We start from the raw sequence: 19,463 nt of genomic DNA on the forward strand, positions 1-19,463 counted from the left end.
CAGTATCAATACATTTGAACAGATGTAGAAGGTTATTCAGTATAAGTGTATTGGATTGGTTTCTCCTACTTTTTGAGGGAGTTGAACACAGTCCTGTAAAAGTGTGAGGAGATGCGTTCTGTGTAGAACTGGTGGGACCTGTTGCGTTTGGGATCGAGGCCCTTCCTGCCCCAGCCCACATTACGCTCGTAGATGTTGGTGTGGCGCAGCTTGACGACGCGACAAAAACAACGAACATCATCAATCGACAAACTTGGGAATTGAGTCTGTCTCTCTACCTTGTTCAGCGCTCACCCAACCCTTTGTGACACCTTTTTGTGAACGCGGTCCATGAAGGCCTGGTGTGCTGCGGTCAGTGTGTGGTTGACCTGCGGTCGCCCCTTCAGCAGGTCGATGTAGTGGGCCACGTGCTCATCCTTCAGGTGGTGCTGCAGGTCTGGGATGAGCCTCTTGTAGCAGTGGCAGTGGGCCTCTGGGGGGGTGTCCTCTCCGAGCGCCTGCAGGCCCTGCTCTATCTCCCAGTCCAGAACTGGTGGTGGTCGGGGGAGTATTACATGTATTCTCTGGTCTAACCTTAGCTTAAATGACCATAACTACATGACCTCCCTCCCCCCCTCCCTCCCTCCCTCCCTCCCCCCCTCCCTCCCTCCCCCCCTCCCTCCCTCCCTCCCTCCCCCCCTCCCTCCCCCCTCCCCCCCTCCCTCCCTCCCCCCCTCCCTCCCCCCTCCCCCCCTCCCTCCCCCCCTCCCTCCCCCCCTCCCTCCCCCCCTCCCTCCCTCCCTCCCCCTCCCTCCCTCCCTCCCTCCCTCCCTCCCTCCCTCTCTCCACCCACCTGTCCTGAGGAGTGGAGCAGCCTCGTCCTCTCCCAGGGCCCCCGCTGCGTTGCGCTGCAGCACCCCCCACAGGCGCAGGCAGGTGGCGTGCCACGTCTTCCTCGCCTGCCGCCGCCGCTGCCCGTCTCGACTCAGGAAGTCTGGGTGGTGGGAGCTGCAGGGGGAGGAGCACAGACAGGAAGTCAAATGTACTGTTCGTTTGACATTTCAGTGAATGCTCAATGTGAGTAACTATTAGCAGACCCATTACCTTACATATGACCTTGGGGTGAGTGATTGTCTTTGTATTTTTGTTCTAGTGTTATTTATTTCTATATTCTGGGCCTATTGTACAGTATTTAACTTTCTGATAGCCTACAGTGCCACTATAGATTCAGTTACTCATAAAATCTATATTAATGTAAATGTAATGTTCTCAACTGATTAGATTGCACTTAATAGCCATAATATATATTTTATTATATGCCATTAAAAACATGACAATGTAAGATCCTTTCAAATCTGCTACTTTTATTCAGGAGTGCGTAGAGAGTTTAACTGTACTTAATGTGGTTCACGCAAAGGGTGACGTCGTCTTGGTCCAATACATGTGTGTACGTACAGAGAAAGAGAGGATTGATTTAAGACTCTAGACAATGGGATGACAGGGTTTCAAAAGAAGCTTTGTTCTGTGAGATGACCATTCCTTTTCAGTTGGTTCGCTTCACTCTCTCTTTCTGTCCGTCCGGGTTATTTGGCTACTCTCAAACATTATCAACAATACACAGCCTATCAGAAAGAGCCATGGAAACCAAACAAAGCCAGTCATACGTCAGCTGTGTCACTGCTGGGCCATGTGATATGTTGTTAACAGATTTTACTAGCTATAGCCAGCTTCAAAAGAGGAAATTACTTTTTTTATTAAAAAAATATAAAATACATTTAATTCTTCCTCATCTTAGAGGTCCCTTAAGACACACACTAAGTAACTGTTCCACATTGAGTCATTTAACATAATCATTTTCAATCAAGACAAAAACAACTGAATTATTTATTGTTAATGAATAGATAATGAATAAAATCAGTTGTTACCTTATTGGAAGCAGATGATACACAGGAGGATAATAGTTCTCGTCCAGCTTGTACCACATGTGCAGTAAGGTCAGATCCTTGTCGTAGTCTGCCCAACTCCTGGCCCCCACGGGACTAATCCTGTCCTCGTCTGCATCTGACAGGGCATCCTGGGATATGGAATTCTCGCTTTCCACCCCTGAACTCTTGAGTGGGTCGACGTACCTCAGGTCAAAGGGTTCGAAGACGGAACTGCCTGTGTCACTGCCTGTGGCGAGGCTGGACTGGGATTGGACAGTGCTGTCGTCCATGCCTGAAGGCTTCCTCTTAGACATCCTCTGGCGGTCTCTCTCCACGATCCTGACGATGGACTCAAACGCCTCTTTGGGGATGGTTCTGGGAAGGGTCTGGACCTCATGCTTCTGGCCTAGAAAGAGCTTCAAAATGAAAGAGATGACTTCATCAATCACACGAATCACAGTCCTAGCATTTACAGTGGTATGATTGTGAGAAGGCCAAATACAGTATATATCTTTCCAAATTCGAGAACTTAAAACATTTCATGCGAGACAATTTCAACAAGTGACATTCTACAAACACGTCTTACGACACAGTTTGGTCCCTCGGTCTGCTGGCACTGTCGGAGGGCGTCCACATGTAGCTCTGCTGTGTCGTGTGTGTCCCACACAGGGTCTCCCACCCCCAAGCGCAGGTCCACCATCTTGAAGCCATAGCCTCTCTTTATACAGTAGAGGTACAGCCGGGGGAAAACATTCTCCATCAGGGTACTCCTCTCTGCCACGGTGTCTGTCACACACACACACAAACGTATACATCCCCTTCTACTCTACACACTCTGTGCACGTTCAAACCTGAGGTTAGTTAGTTAGTTCCGACATCCTTTAGCATTCGTCTATAGATCCTTACCCTTGTATCCTCCACATATGTAAACCATGAACCTTCTCTTCTTGGCACAGAAGGGAGGGACCACCTCTCCTTTAAGGTCATCTGACACAGTGTGACTTGCATGACGAGGACCCCTTTCTGTTGGGTATTCCTCCGTGTGGTCGTCCACATGACCTGTGGACGACCAATCTGGTGGACGTTTCCCACTTCCTGTAAAGATTTGGTTCCAGGAGTCGACGTTCTTCCGGACGCCGACTGTTCCTTCACCTTTTCCTCTTCCCTGTCTTCCTCCACCTGCCCCAGGTCCACCAGACTCTGCAGCATCTCAGGACAGTCATCCTGGAGGCCTTCATGCCCGTTCACACCTAATAAAGTCTTCAATGTCTTGTCCTACACCGATACCAATTGGATGGTGAAAACGGGATCCATTACATGATAAGATAATAACCATTCAAGTTTTCTATCAATAGCATTCAACTCACAAATGGGAATGAAGAGATTATCTTGTTCACCTTAAATAAATGACCCTGTGTATTCAGCAGGTGTAGCATTCCGGCCTCTTTCTCCTCTTCCCGTGTGCTTCGAGTGTAAGCCTTAACATGGCGTTGATGTAAATGATACTGTAATAGAAACCTGTCTTAATAATAGATTTTGTAAAAGTGTGAGGCAGAAGAGGATGCTGTCTATCTGCATTTAGGGCAGTGCTACTGACAGAAGCGCTTAGTTCTTACCCTGAGATACCCTGAGATGTGCCTTTATGTGCGACTCTGCCTCCTCATTCACTTTGGTGAAAGGGGTACTCAACTGGTTGTCCGCCTTCTAGAATGCAAAACAGACGCACAAGTTTACCGCAACAGCATCCCGTGAGAAATTGTTGATTTGATCCGTTCTACTTTCTGTTCTAAAGAACGGACTGTTCTAAGCGAAATTATTGTTATTGAGTGTTTTAGCACGCTTTACCTTAGTGGTTCTGACCTTCCTGTCCACGATGCCATGATCGGAAAGACAGTGGGAAAAGAAGAGATCCTGAACCCGCTGAGAGTGAGACTTGTTCTTGTTACCCTAATAAATGGATGGATTTTCAATTAGAAATAGATGCAGACTGGTAATCCTAGTGAACAAACCTTTCCAGGCACAGCCACTGACGAATAAGTGTGCTCAATTATATAAATTGGACGCAAGAATTCAAAATGCCTGGGAAATATGCTGTTTTAACCTTGGAGAAAGAAGTAGGTCCATTGGAAATGGCTGGAAATGTTATATCTTTGTTCTCCTGTTAAAAAGAAAACCCTTATATGAATATAATGTTTATATAATAAAACCACATTTTTTTGAAGTCAAGGGCAATTTTAAGTATACACTACATGACTTACCCTGTCTTTCTTCTTCTTGAGTACAGTTCCATTTCTATAATAGGTCCACATTATGTCATAATTCTTGCAACTGTATTGAGGTCGTTCGGCATTGCAGCAACAAGCAGCGAATGATGTCAGTGTTTCCTAAGGTAACAACTCAGGCTACTAAATACTAGTTCGAGGAGGAGTTCACGGTTCACGTTCCATCATTGAACTTTTGCCACTGGCGTGCGCGCTTTGCATGTATTAAACCTATGGTGTTTGGGTTATATTGACGTTCCTATTATCCACATGGTTTAATGATTTATTTAAGATTCAGAAGATTAGCCTCCAACAGTTCCCATCGCAATGTTTTGTTATTCCGAAGTACTTTTCAGATACATCCCCATGGAAACGACTTACTGAAAGGCTGGTATTGAATTTGGCGTACCGCTCAGGATACGACCCGACCATTCATATTAAGTGATTAAAAAAAGACGCAGTAGTCATTTTATATATATTTTATTAAAAACGTAAGTTTCTCAGTTGACTGTAAAGAACTCACCTTTATTGAAAGGTATCATGGTATTAACATCACATCCAGTTGGTGTTACTTTCCCACACTGCAGCCAGGCTCTATGGCCCGGATTGACACCCATGATTAATGTGCTAAAATGTATGTGTCTAACGCCTAGCAACTGGGCAACAGTCTCAAGGTGGAGATATGTTTGTACCCTGGCAGTGACAGTAATGCATGTCTGTTTCCTGGTGACAATGAGGCGCAGTCGGGTCAAGATATTTCTTATGCACTCCTCCAACTTAAACGAATGAATACAGGTGAGACTCGTTGTAACCAGCATTTCAGCGTGTTTACTTTGACCTATACTGTGAAGCAGCAGCACTCATACTGGCACACTGTACCCTGACACAGCACAAGGGTGCCACACGCACTGCACTGTCATCGCAACAGTTAAAATCCTAAAAGTAAAAATACACAGACTCTGGGCTCTTATCCAAGCGGGGGAAATATAAGGCCAAAATAATTTAACATCCCGCGTACGATGTGAAATTCAGCAAACCATAACCTAACCGCTCTTTAATAAACAGCCGAGAGATACTGATGCTGTGTCTGTTTTGGTGGACCCCCATCTTTCTTTGGGGGGGGAAGAGCAGCCATCTTGGGCACGTGGTCTCTGGTGCTCGACTGGAAGGTACTGTATGAACACAGCGGCGTCTGGGTAGGTGTGGTTGGAGGAAGTTCATCATTACACTTCCTGGGTAGAGCCGCACCAGAATTCCACCCATCCTGCCCGTTCCCCCAGCTCTCTAATCTTCCTCTTTTCCACCTGTTTTGCTCAGCTGGAAAAAAAAAACGACAAAGGGAAGACCTTATGGAAAATCACAAACTTTTTGCCTTCTCTGTAGCTCAGTAATTACTCTTATGAATGAAAAGATATGTTACAAAAGTGGAAGAAGAAGAAAATGTTTGAACTTACATGCTGGAGTACCATGGAGTGGTGTTGATATGGGGAGAACGGAAAAGCAGTTATTAACCATGTTGCTCAGGCGTTTAAACCTCACGTGGAATGCTGGGTAAAATACACCTGCAGTGTTGAGGTAGATCTGCTAAGGTATAAGCTGGTCTACATAATCACCAAAAGTCCTGTCATACCACATCTTACCCAGTGATTTTTGCCCCGACCCAGAGTAACTGACTCTGAAAAGCTATTTTCCGTTGTATAGTATAACTGATAAACCATATACTACACAGTAAATTGACAATAAAGTGTACCATCTTCTGGATAGGAAAAAAACTGCAGGGATACAGCAAGTACAAACAACTTACCTTGACAACGTCCACCCAGTCCCAGCCCCTTGGCAGCTCCCCCTTATTATCTGTTGGCAAGCAGATATGCCAGTGAGATACATCATACAGAGATACATTATTTCCTTGTAGCAAACCTGCCTATCGTATTAGTAAGTGTCATTCCGCCAAAGCAATAAGTCTGAAATGTTACCTGTTCTGCTGGTCATTTTCCTCTTCTGTGCTTTGGTCAGTTGTTCCTTCCTCTCCTTCTTCTTGGCGGTGCCGACGTTACTAGTGTTGTCGTTGTTGGACGTTAACGTCTGTGAAAAAACAACGAGCCAGAAATCAGAAATTCTGGCACATAAGACAAACATTGGTGCAACAGCCTGGTGTGGTTTACCCATGCAAGGAAACACACCTAGGATTTCCCCATAGGGGTTCATTGAAGCCATTAGCATTTTCTAGAACAAACTACAGTGATAGTTAGTTGACAGATTTCCCAGCCCACTGACCACAGCAGTGACCACAGGCTGGTGGTTCTCCATTAGGCTCTCCTGATTCTCCTTGGCCCAGTCAAACAGGGTGTACATCATGGCTGTGCCCAGGTTGGCCTCCACCTGCTCCTCCAGCTTTGAGATGATCATCTGCTTGGTGATTGGAGAACTGGAGAGAGAGAGAGAGAGAGAGAGAGAGAGAGAGAGAGAGAGAGAGAGAGAGAGAGAGATCATCACACACAAGGTGCTTACCTTAAATAAATAACCATAAAAAACATTTATCAAGAGAAAGTGTTTTGAGGCGGGGCAATACAAGGTGACAAATTAAACAGCTTTATTGGCAAGCTTTCATCAATATGGAGTGTACTAAGGTTTGCACACTGTCCATAGTAGTCTGCTATACTTTACTTACATTCTGTTGTTGAAAAAGGCATCTAATGATATTTGGGGAGAAGTTTCAGGATAGGTCTCTGGCCATGAAATATCTATCAGAAATGCTTTGGAGTCTTCATGGTCTCCTATCTGTAACATACAAGTTTAAATGAGGAAAGTTTGACCAATTCACTTCCACTGCCATCGTGAAGCAATTGGCCTAACGCTATCATCTCAACAGGTGTGCGAGTGCGATTTTGTTGCTCTACTCACCCTAAACTGAAAAGACACTGGGCTGATCTCTCTGAAGCATTCGTCTCCTTCGTATATGGAGCGAAGAGCTTCTAACTCCATCTGTATGACGGTGGGATATGAGATCATAGAAAATTAGGTATGCCAGAGCACTGCGATGAGTATCAGAAGCATGCCACTGCCAGTACACAGGAGTCAGGCGTGAGAATTGTAACCGATGCTAGATGGTTAAACTACAAGCTTGTTAGGCTATCCAGATGATAAACACATAGCTAGCTAGCTGCGTTTGTTTTACGTGATTAGTGAGCTTGGTTTGTTCATCTCCAGGAAATTAACAGGTAATTTTAGTGAACGGGTGGATTTGCATCATTCACAGAGTGACAAGGCTGTAGAGTATTTGCTTAGTAAAAGCTTGAAGCTAACCTCGCTAGCTAACATGTTATCATGCATATAGTAGCTAGCAAACTTAGCTACCTCTTGATCCTCGTTGGCAGTCATGATTTCTTTTTTCAGGTACTCAACCCAATACTAACTATGCCTTGCTGGCAATACACAATGTGTGAAGTTCACAATTAATACCACATGTCCTCTGTTGTAAATAGTCAACTTCCTAGCATTAAATATTAGCTGATCCAACGTCAAGTCTCCAGCAGACTGTTGGTGTTGTACGCCTGCGCCCAGCTAATGACCTCTGAACCCTAGATCCATGGATTAGCTGTAGTAATCCATTATGGCCATACGATGGCGTGTAGAAACAAATAATCGGTATTTTTACATTTGGATTGGGAAACTAAAACTAAAACGGAATAACCTGAAAATAGTACAAGTAATAGAATATGCTAACACCATATTTGGCTATAGTGTATGGTGTGAAGAGTTGTCCAAGAGGGCTTTAACAGAGATTGTTACACACACACGCAAACACAGCCAGAAGAGTTGATTAATTAAGAAGTATTAACTTTCAGAGGATTCAAAGATTTGGTTGGTCTCAAAAAGGATCTCAGATTCTCCAGGGTTAAGAGGTCTGCCAGTCAACAGTTTCCTCCAATACAAGACTTAATCTATGAAGTATTGAGGACAATGTCACAGTGTTTTTCCTTAACTAAAAGGTATTATTCCGATGGGATTAACTTTTTTCTCTCCTACCCGTAGGTAAATAAAATGGAGAATAAGCAGCATAGGCTGTAGTGTTTTAATAGGATATATCCATCCTGATTTTTAACGCCGCAATATCATTCGCCATGGATCGTATTGGACAGAACGACATTACCCCGCAGAGTCCAATCAGTTTCTTAATCACCCCTGCGGAGATCGATTCGAATGGTCTGAGGGATTCAGCCGCTAGACTGTGAGGCCGCCACAAGGGCTTTTTTAATACTTCCAATATTAACATTTACACGGAGAGAGATGTGCAGCCCGCCTCTTTTGTCAATTTCAGTTGGATTGGATTCACTCGGCTAGGTAATTGAAGAAAGAGAAAGCTACTTTGCCCATGATATGACCACAGAAATGGAAAGGTTCTTTCCTTCCCTGCCGTCCATACCAATGCATTTTTATTGGCAATAATGAGATGCTATACAGAATCCTACATGACTACAAAGTAAAACATTTTTCAATTATGTTTATATCCATTGAGCATTCATTTCCATCAAGATTTGCAGACATCACTATATTATACAGGATATAGTACAAAAACAGGATGACCCATGGATACACACACACATGTACAGCACACTGATTGTTCATTTGAAGGCCCAACAACTTAGTTGAAGTCAGCAGACCAAATCTTTCCACAGTGAAAAAATAAATTGAAGACTGGCTAGACTGATTACACACTTTAATTGCCAAGCTTGCCCCTTAGAGTATACTGGACTTATTAAATAATCAATAAGTAGGACACATTCTGTAGACACACACACACTCACCACGTCCCCAGGCAGAAAAAGTTACCAGCGATTTGTCAGACACCGTTTTGGCCTGGTAGTGTAATTAGGTACCTTATCTTCCTAGTGTGTGGTCCTCAGATACACAATGACCCCTGCCTCAAATGCTTGCTGTGAGACGTAATTACTGTACTACAGGAGCCGAATACACGGTTCTTATCATTCTCGTACTGTACCTAATTAACTTATTCTCTCTGCAAATGATTTCTGGCCTACGGTGCATGCTCTAAATTGTCTCCGGGAGACATATGCGCTCAGGAGTCACGTTAATTGAACAAACATCTTTCTCTCTCAAAACAAGCTTTTTAAAATTGATTGTTCTGTGGTCTGTTATGGGAGGGGGGTGTCTCTGTCCCAATGCTTTCTATAGTGGTGTGTAGCAGGGAGTGAACTGTGATTGAGAAAGCTGGGAAGATGTTCTGATGTTCTGTGTCAGACGCTCGCACGGGGTTCCGCTATCGACACGAACAAGAGGAAGGAAATGCTTGACTTCGTTTTTTCCTCAGACAGGATGTCAGCGACGTTTCGTTTCTTCTTCAGAATTAAACAGAAGTGCGCTCGCATGCCTCTTACTGGGGGACCATACGGAATATGGAGAAGATCCGCAGGCATTTACGACTGCTCAAACTCCAAACAGCTGTATGGTATGTGGAAATAAACAGGGCAAACCCTGTAATCACAATTAGAGCTATTCTGCCCCCCCCTCCTCCACTGCCATTGGGTTGTTATGACATTTTACTCCCACCAGCAATGCCAGGCGCGAAAACGGCTTGCTCTGAAAAATCACATTGTCACATCCCAGCAGTTCAACTGCCATCTTGTCCTTTGGGGTGACAGAGGCATAGCCTGTACCATGCAGAATCGGAAACCCACATCATCCCATTCCTCTGGCTCTATCCCCCTCAATTCGATAGGGGTGCAGAGTGGTGCTTTTGTGTATCTCCTCGCAAACAGCTTGAGGACACAAAGGGAACCGGCTGCCACTTATCTTGCGTTTGACTAACCAGCTTTGAGCTGCATTGTTCTTACAGATAGAGGCTCTCTCTCAACCCCACAGGCCTACTCTGAGGCTACGTCAATTTATTATTCCTTCCCAGTTACACTCTGTAATGAACTGCGTCACATCCCAGCCATTTTTTCCCAACTTTTGTAAATACGCATTTTCTTTTTTGTCATAGTAGAGCATAGCGCTCCATATTTCAAGGGGATGTTTTTGTTGTTGTTTGTTGGTTGTTGTTGTTTTGGGAGTTGGCAACTGCTGCTTGCTCCACAGCAGTTGCATGCCACTGAGAGGGTAGCTCAAGGCCTCTACTTGGCTCTTTGTTATGTGCTGCAGAGTAGGAAACTGTTTCTATAGAGACATTATAGTTGACTTTATACTCAAAACAGAAGATGAAAGGACAAAAACAATACAGGACATTTCTGATGAAACTACTTGGGTGAAGAGGAAGGGGGGTCCTCTCCAGTATTTTAATTAAACCTAAGAACAGTTCCCTTTGCCATGGTTTTCTGTTTCAAAACAGTTCTGCTCCTCTCCTTAAGTGCCCAATATACATTTTCTGTGATATTTTGGCATCACTTTGGCACTCTTCATGTCTTGACTTTGACTTCAGAGTATATCCAACTTATCCTCCATGTTCTTCGTCATTCTTTCCAAACACAGGAACATGTAGAAAATGTGTATGGAAATAGTTAATGTTATTTAGGGTGTATTAATGTGTATTGACAATCCCCAATCCTCAAATAACTTGTTTGCGAAACCGATATCCTTCCTTCACATTTGACAGTAAATATCTCATCTAAACAGGTAATGAAATGACTGCTGGGAATCATCCTTTATCGACACACTAAGATTTTATATAAAAGATATTTATGGCACTGAGATGTTCTCTCGACAACAAGCCAAACAGCAGGAGCGGGGGGTTATTTTTGGCATCAAGTCTCGCTTCAGTTTTCAACCAAGGCTAGGTAGAGCATTTGTGTCGTAGGGTTCCCTACGAGGCCTTTGATATAAAAAATTGAATAGCGTCAAAGGGGGAGATAGGGTGGGAAGGTAATTGGGGGTTAGAGATCTTGCTGCACTGATGAGTGATCGATCGAGTCTGCTTCATAATATTGGCAGCAGAGAGAGAGAGAGAGAGAGAGAGAGACACATAGAGAGAGAGAGAGAGAGAGAGAGAGAGAGAGAGAGAGAGAGAGAGAGAGAGAGAGAGGACAACACGCGAGAGATCGAGCACAGACAACACGCGAGAGATCAGGCCATTCCAGCAATGATGAGTCAGTGTTTAATACCAGTCCTCAAACAAAAAAACAAATGGAGAGAGCCAGAATAATGAAAAGGCCAACTTCCATGATAATCCACCATTGGCAAATAAAGGAAATGACGCCTCGGCGAAATCCTATTATTAATTTCAATGCTCAGGAGCATTCTTTAATACTGGGGTTTACAAAGATTACCAGCTCATATAAAGATGAAGTCATCGTGATCATGGCAGATTGACTGCAATATGTGTAGCATCTATGTGGGATTTGTTTTCTTTTGACTCCATCCACTCTACCACATTCCCAACCCCAATATGGTCGATCAATAGAAATCATGATGTTGTATGAAGGGATAACATTTGGTGTAAACAAGAGAGCTAGCTGAGGTGGGAGGCTAAAAGAGGGGGAGTTGGAGAAGAAGAATAAATGGGAGGGTGCCTGAAGTCAATTGCACATCTAAAAAGAAAACGTCTCATTCCTCTAGGTCTCCTCAAGCTCTCCGTGATTTTAATCATGACGTTGACTGAATACCACAAACTCTGTCTGCCACAAAGGGAAGCAAGACAGCTCAATTCGGTTCAGGATGAAGACTGGCTTTTCCATTTTCCAGACTGAGGGAGAAGTCGGCACACAAAGTATTCCCTCGGAGTGCAAACGTTAGATTGTAAGTGTTAGTGGAGTTTGTTTCTGTGAAAGGAGATTGGGCAGGCGTTACATGGAGGAACAGAAAAGAGGCCCTTGATGTCTCCTCTAAGGTCTGGGTCTGGACCACTGACCTTTTCTCCCCATGCTTTGTATATGGTACAATGGCCGTGCCCATCTGTTTGTCTAAGCTCTTGACCTTTCTAGGAAACAAGTGGTTGCAACAATATCAGAAAATGAAGTCGGCCAACAGCACACAAAAAGCCCAACCAACCATGCAGCCACTGAAAGGACGACTGCAGCGTCCATCCTCCCTCTAAGTAGGATCAGGAATCACTGGGGTGGTGGGGTGGCACGGAAGACATTTTCCAGATGAGGTGAATTAAATCCGCTTCATCCCTCCAGCGGGAAGTCCAAAAGCCAGTAATTCCAAAGTCAGAGAGCATGAGTGTGTCTGCGCCACATTGGTCTGTCAGAAGGGGGAAGAGGAGAACAATGGTTTTGGCCACCTTCCTGGCTGGCGGACGCTCTCCAAGTGCTAGCAGGCATGGACATAATAGGGGTTAGCAGCTGGCTGGCACATGATCTTAGTACTCTGGAGAAACCGATCGCTTTTTGGAGTGCATTGGGGGTTTCATTTTGTCTTCCCTAGATGGTTTGGGGTGGCAAAAAAGACAATAACCTTGTGTTTGGAGAGGTTTCTCAATTCAATGTTACTGATGTTGTCTGATGTTGAACATAGAAGAGGAAAAGAGTGGGAAGCTGGTAGAATGGTCTTGTTATCATAAGGAAGACACATATGGTGGAAAGGGGGGTATGTATCCTAGTTAAAGCTGCTACTTTATTTTTTACCATTGTTTGAGTAAGGGGATTTGTAAAAACAAAAAACAAAAACAGCTATGATTAACATTTATTTGGGAGAAATGCTTTTGGCTAAATTAAAGATAAAGAGCTACTATCTTATTTCCAACTATATGTTCTCCAGCCTTTTAGAGGTTCAGTCATAACATCTGCAAAATAATTGCAAGGAAGCTCTCCAATGGTTTGTAAACATCTGTTTTTGACTGAAATGTTCCATTAATGGTGCTGTAAGCATTAGATACCTCGATCCATCTGCTGTGCTTGGTAAGGTACCCTCTTCGTCTCTCTAAGTCTCAATATGGATCTTTAAAGATTTGTAAATGGGAATTGGATTGTAAATGGCACCACTTCCAACACTTCCATATGCATTATTCATTTTTAATCTCATTTGACTGAATTTATGCTAATTGTTCACAAATAATTCATAGACATTAAAGTGGGAGGAGGACTGGGATTATGTGATCTGATACCACTCCGAGGAATTGTGCAACCTAAAACTTTCAAGCATGCCGCCTTCCACCAATGTTTTCTTCGGGGCATTATTGAGTGGATGAACAGGTCTCCAGGTCAGGGGCTTGTGTAAAGGGTCCTTACTTTGATGGGCTTTGAGATGAACAACAATGCATTTGTTAGGTTTGCGTGGTTAGCTTTCAAAATGCCAATATTAAAAAGTTGTATTCCTGGTTCAATTTATATATATTACTGCTAGTGAATTAAGCCTGTTATATAATTTTAGCTTTCAATAAATATGGGAAGTACCTAAATGCAAGCCCTATTCGTTTTCGGTTATCGGGCCAGCCTGTGCTTCTACTAGATATGGGTTGGGCTTGCTTGCTCTCGTGATCCAGTCCTTGTTTTCTTTTGAGCCGAGATAGAAGAAGAGGGCGAGAGGGAATCGGTGAGAGCGAGGAAAGGGAGGACAGATATCGGTACCGAGGACTACAGGGATGTACAGCAAACATAGGCAGAAAAATGGCCAAATATCAGCGGCACATTGTGGACGTCTGCTTGTCATGTTGTCTTTCCTGCTGCTGAATGGCATTCTGGAGAGGGCGAGCGGAGACCCCAGAGAGCAAGGTAACAGAAAAGAGCCGCGCACGCCTTCAGTCATAAAAGTTCTCTCCCCCCTCTTTTTTCACCAGTTGCTTGTGGCAACACGAGATGTGTGTTGATATGATGTTACAAATAACTAGACGCTGACATTAGCCCATCGCTTTGTGTTTTCTATTCTAGCCTTGGCTAAATAATGCTGTAGTGTAATTTGATCAGTCAAACTTTCTTGTGCCTGCTATTGCTTTTCGAATGGCCTTAAAAGGAAGAGCCTTGGAGAAGGCCGTCTAAGCTATATGTACTTAAGCTATATGTACTTTTGGCCGTGCCAACATTATTCTAAACACATGACGGTCGGTGTGTGAAATGGTTTGATTTGCTTGTAAATTATAGATTCATGGCTAGTTACGCAAATAACGGAAATTGCTGGTGCCAAGACATTAAACCTTATTTAATGATTTTGCTTGGGGTGGCGCTCTATTAAATACCCCTGGAATTTATCATAAAGTGTAATGAAACAAAGGAGGAAAAGCATGTTGTTATCCTAAGTTTATGTCCCCGTGTCTCTATAAATAAATAAAAAGGACAGACAAAACAGGGCTTCAACAGTGGGTTGACGTTAGTGGATGTGGAGTGATGTAGAAATCAGAAACACTAACTCAGGGTATTACATAATCCTTGGTTATACTTTAGTAGGTCAGTTACAGATGTAATGGATAGCATCTTTACTTACTAACAGGTCATAAAGTCAACTATCCTAGCCTATGTGTGATTTGTCCATGGTCAAGATCATGCTCTTATGACCTCAACTTATGATAAGAAAGGAGTGGGTACCTGAGAGGATCACTATGGGACATGTCGTTTGTGGTGATAAAATATGGAAACAAAACAATTTGTTTCAGTTCATCTTCTGAAGAAGTTTGAAGTAACATTCCCTTTAATACCGGCTCAACATGAGCCAAAACAATCTAACCATTGCCACGTCCATGAGGAAAGCTAATAGAAATCATGTCCTACAATTTTGAGGGAGAGATGAGAGAGTGATTTAATCGCACAAAACTAACATAGTCTTCTATAACTCACATAACAAACAAATCTGAGGGAGCGAGAGGGATTTTTTTTTCCTGGGACGTTTGCAAACTCAATTTAATTCCTCCCTCCCCCCCCCCCCCCCCCATCTCTCTTGGCACAACTAATGCATTTGAAACAAGAGATCTCAGATGCCATCAATATCAGTAGTGTTACACACGACCCTTTCAAGGAATGTTGAGGCCGCCATAACCATTAGGACTTCATTCCCTTCGCCTGTCCCATTTCTATTTTTCTCAACACTATCCACACTAATTGGACAAGCTAATCTCGCCCACTGTGTTTAAATGCGCTGTACGAGTCTGTCAAAATCAGTCAACATTTCCTGGAGTACTATTAGTCGGTTCTGTGGGTCATATTCTAAGAGTTCTCCATCTCACTCTGTTTGGGTGCAAGGTTCTCTCTGGGGCCAATTACGTTGTTCCTTCACTTGTATCTCACATTTTGCATAGTACACTTATATTAAAGGAGTGGATTTCTGTATAATGCATCAGGGAGTCATGTGGCTGAGCGGTTAGGGAATCGGGCTAGTAATCTGAACAAATGTCAAATGACGTTGTGTCCTTTGGCAAGGCACTTCACTCTACTTGCCTCAGGGGGAATGTCCCTGTACTTACTGTAAGTCGCTCTGGATAAGAGCGTCTGCTAAAGGACTAAATGTAAATGTAATCAGCTGGGTTGCAGGCAGATTTCAGATCAGCAAAACATCTGCCCCTAACGCAGCACATTTTCGGAAGCGCGGCGATCCGTCGGCCGAGGACACAGCGCCGTCTGCCCTCCACATGCTTCGCCGCGTGGAACGGCCTAGACTGAATGACTGACTGTGTGTGACTGACTGGACCACTCCGAGGCTGGCGGAATCTGTAAAGGGATGAGGAGTCTGGAGAGCGTAGGTTGTGTCTCCAGGGAGGGAGGACAGAGGGCGTGACGAGCCGGAGCGTGGACTATTATACCCTAAACCACACTTCAGATAGGCTACCATTAGAGATCACTTCCTAAATGCTAAGTCGGCCTCTGTTTTCAACCCCTCCCCAGCAAAAGCCCTGCCGGGTTAACGCTGCTGGTCATCCTCTCAGAGGTTTGTTCCGGAATATTCCGAAACAACCCTACATGGTTTTATTCCGGGTCGCCCAGGGGAAGAAGAGGGCTGTTTTGTTTGACTGTGTGGGTGTCTTTCAGAGTCATTATTCATTTTACTAGCACTGTGTTTATGCGTGGCACGGACACATTGTGTAGGGGGGTTCAACAGTGCACTCTATTTCTGATAGCTAAGCTATCTAGTGCGTTCTTCTCCTGCTTGTCTCTGTGCTTGCTGCCCTAGTTCAGTATTTGCTCCATTTGAGGAAAGTTTATATCCACTCGAAAGAATAAGGGTTTATTACACAACAGATAATTGCGAAACCTTTTATGAAGGAGCGAGTGTCAGTTGCTATTGAAACGATTATTGAGTTATGTAACCTTAAGTGGCTTGGGAGGCAAAACTCTCCATCAATCTTTTTTTTTTTTTTTTACTGTCAAAATTGGGAACAAAGCCATGCTCTTATTATGCCCCGACCCCAGCTTCGTTTCGTCAAAAGGTTCTTTATTGCAGTGAGCTCTCTATATTGCTCCCGAACCTACTCAGGCATTTTGATCTGGATGCGCATACGTACACAGACATGCATGGCTTGCCGAGCCCTCTTCTCATCCCATGGGCTCCGAGGAAAAAGTTCCATTGGTTCAAGATGGTCTAGTTAAGGACCGTCACTATAGAGAATCCCTCTCTCTCACTGCACACTTTCCGTGATGGGGTTTAGCACTTGGGTCCTGTGGAACGATGACAGGGGGAAGGTAGAGGGATGGAACGTCACCTCCATTGGGAGGTGAGGGATGAGGGTGCAATGTGTCCAGAAGGGACGAGGGAAACGCCGTGAAGAAAGAGTAGAAGATGAACCTGTTGCGAAAGAAAAGGGAGGAGAAGGAGGAGGAGGAGGAGGAAGAGACAAATCTCGTCCGAGATTTGGTTGACGTGAGAGAAGATGAAATGGAGGGAGAGAGGTTAGCCAAGCCACCCTCATGCTGACATCAGAACCGGAGCGGATCCCGACGGTTTCGAGCGTCCTCATTCGTTCGCTGTGATGCACAGCCAAGCCGGAGAGGGAGACTCAGAGAGGCTGATGGGAGATTCATGCCCCCAGGGAAGTGGGATATCATGCTCACTCACTGCCCCCCCCCCCCTCCCCCCCCGGTGCCTCCCCCTTTGCAAGTTCACAGACACTGGGGGTGGGAGAATAGAAGTGTTATCACTTGCCATTCAAAACGACGCTTCTTCGCTGGGAGCCTGGCTGTGCGATCACAGGTTTCTCTCCCCGTCTGCTGGGCATATGCCCCCAAGAGAGGAGGGAGGGAGAGATGAAACACTGGGAAAAGGTGTCGGAATGGATGGTGTGGAAGAAGCCCAGTGTGCAGTGTAAACAGGAAAAATACATCATTACCAGGAATGCATATCGAAAACTCAATTTCTCTTTAAAAAGAGGTTACATGGTGAACTACAACTGCGAGGGAAACGTGTTATCAGATATAAAAATGGAGCTACGAATTGTTCGATATTAATAGTCTTTATTTGAATGGATTCTGATGACTTATTATCATCCCATGTCATCCCAAATCACATGTAGATTATTATTTTGTGTGTTCATCGCTTAATGAGATGATGAGCTCAGTCTGATGTCCCTTTTATGTCATTGTCTATTTTCTCTTTATCTCTCTCTCTCTCTTTATCCTTCTCTCCCTCACACGCTCTTATTCTCTCGGCCCACCAGAGGACCCGTCAGATATAGATCACCTTTCTTATTGTTGCCCCTGGAAACCCGGCAACGACAGCTGGCTGGGCAAACGATAAGTGTTTTCAAGCCTTATGTGATTCTCCTCTCACACCCGCTCTCCAAGTTTTTTGAGGCCCCCCTAGGCCCAGGAGATGGAGATGGATGAAGAGAGGGAGGTATGTGCGAGTGTGCATTTGCGTGTGTGAGAGAGTGGTGGTACGGAGGGAGTGTACGATAGAGAGAAGGTTGTGTTGCAGAGTGTGTGTGTGATAGAGAGATAGAGTGGAAAGCAAACAGAGAGAGAGAGATATAGCATACACATAGGGTTGTGTAGCCTATCCCCCTTCCTGGGTGCCTTCGCTCTGGCAACCTACCCGTTGGGTACACAGTCACATATGGCCCAGTGCTGTCTTCAGGGCACATGGTTTTGAGCATGCTGTGCAGCAGGTGGTCTGTTGGCCCATTTCATAGTATCTAAAACTAGATGTTGCCTTTACCAATGCTGGCTGTCCAAGTCCATTCTGTCAAACGAAACAAGGCTGGCCTAGCAGGTCTACTGTTCGGACAGCAGTTAGTTTGAGATCCGCTGAGAAGCTGCTCAAAATGCAACCGAAAATGTAACCCAGCTCAATACAAACATGTTTGCAAAAGCTTTATATATGTTTAGCTTGCATTCCTTTTCTGTACAGCTACTTATAATATACTGGTAATTAGTATTACCCAGTGGTTAGTTGTTTAATGGATTCAATATTTTCTTGGTAACAATGAACTGTTGTGGTAATGGATAGCCTATTACCAGGTGTTAATGATGTTATTATGCAGTTGCCATGGATTCAGAGTTTCTTGACACTGACACATTGTAGCTTATGACAATCCCAGTACCATTAAGTTTCCATTAAGCCATGTGTCCCATGTAGCAAGCACAGCTTGGATTCATCACTCCTGTTGATTAAAGTTGATTAAAGGGGATATAGCTGGGATCATATAGATTAAGCCCCCTTGTGAGTCAGTGTGATTTTGTGTCATTTTAGGATTGCAAAATGACTTTATAAGAGTTTGTAGCCACTGTGCTAGCTTCATGCCAGGAGGGTCCTAGATAGTCTCTTAAAGAGGATCTGAACATGTCTCAGGTGCTGGTTTAAGGTTGTTGCGTTTGATGAGTTGCATTTGGCCGAGCAGCAAGGTCTTTTCAGGAAACGAGTGAGTCATCTTTGTCCTGTATATCTATTTCCTCACCACTACATTTGTAACTGGTTGTTAGATGGAAATGTATTATTTGCATGGCAGTGGCATGAATGTCACGGAACCACCACGTCCAATAATCGTCTACCACTTTCTTCTCTCAAGGGCATATATTAATTCGAGGGTGTACACCAACGGAGAACCTACATGACCTTTTATCAGGTTAGGTGTCCATGCTGTGTTGCCATCGTCTGTTTGTCACCGGGAGTGACCCGTGTTTTAACAGTTCTTTGGAAGGACATAGGAGTGACGACAGTCACAAGGTTGCAGAACGACAACGACACACATCCTTTCCTGTTCATTCATCTCTGAGGGGTCGACCATGCCGACCTCACCGCCAAAAAAACACAAGAGAAGCAATCCATTTCTTTTGTTTTATAGTTCACTTCTCTTCTGTCATCGTCTCTCTTCCTCTCGCTGTCGGCATGGTGAGGAATAGAGGTGCAGCAGGATGGGAGGAGAGAGGGTGTGAGAAAGTAGAGACTCATCTGCTCCATCAGCACCATTGTTTCCTTAACCCCC

The 19,463-nt window shown here is 44.4% G+C and overlaps 1 protein-coding gene across 1 annotated transcript in view; it reads left to right on the forward strand.

The window, feature by feature from the left end:
• Positions 1–13,689: 13,689 nt before the first annotated feature.
• adam19a (ADAM metallopeptidase domain 19a) overlaps positions 13,690–19,463 on the forward strand; it is a gene marked incomplete in the record, with an annotated part of 39,243 nt that continues 33,469 nt past the window's right edge. Inside the window, 1 exon segment of the mRNA XM_067261297.1 lies at positions 13,690–13,833. Within this exon segment, the coding sequence (XP_067117398.1) occupies positions 13,704–13,833 (130 nt within the window).

The sequence above is a fragment of the Osmerus mordax genome, chromosome 23, assembly GCF_038355195.1.
Source record: "Osmerus mordax isolate fOsmMor3 chromosome 23, fOsmMor3.pri, whole genome shotgun sequence".
Taxonomy (NCBI): Eukaryota; Metazoa; Chordata; class Actinopteri; order Osmeriformes; family Osmeridae; genus Osmerus; species Osmerus mordax.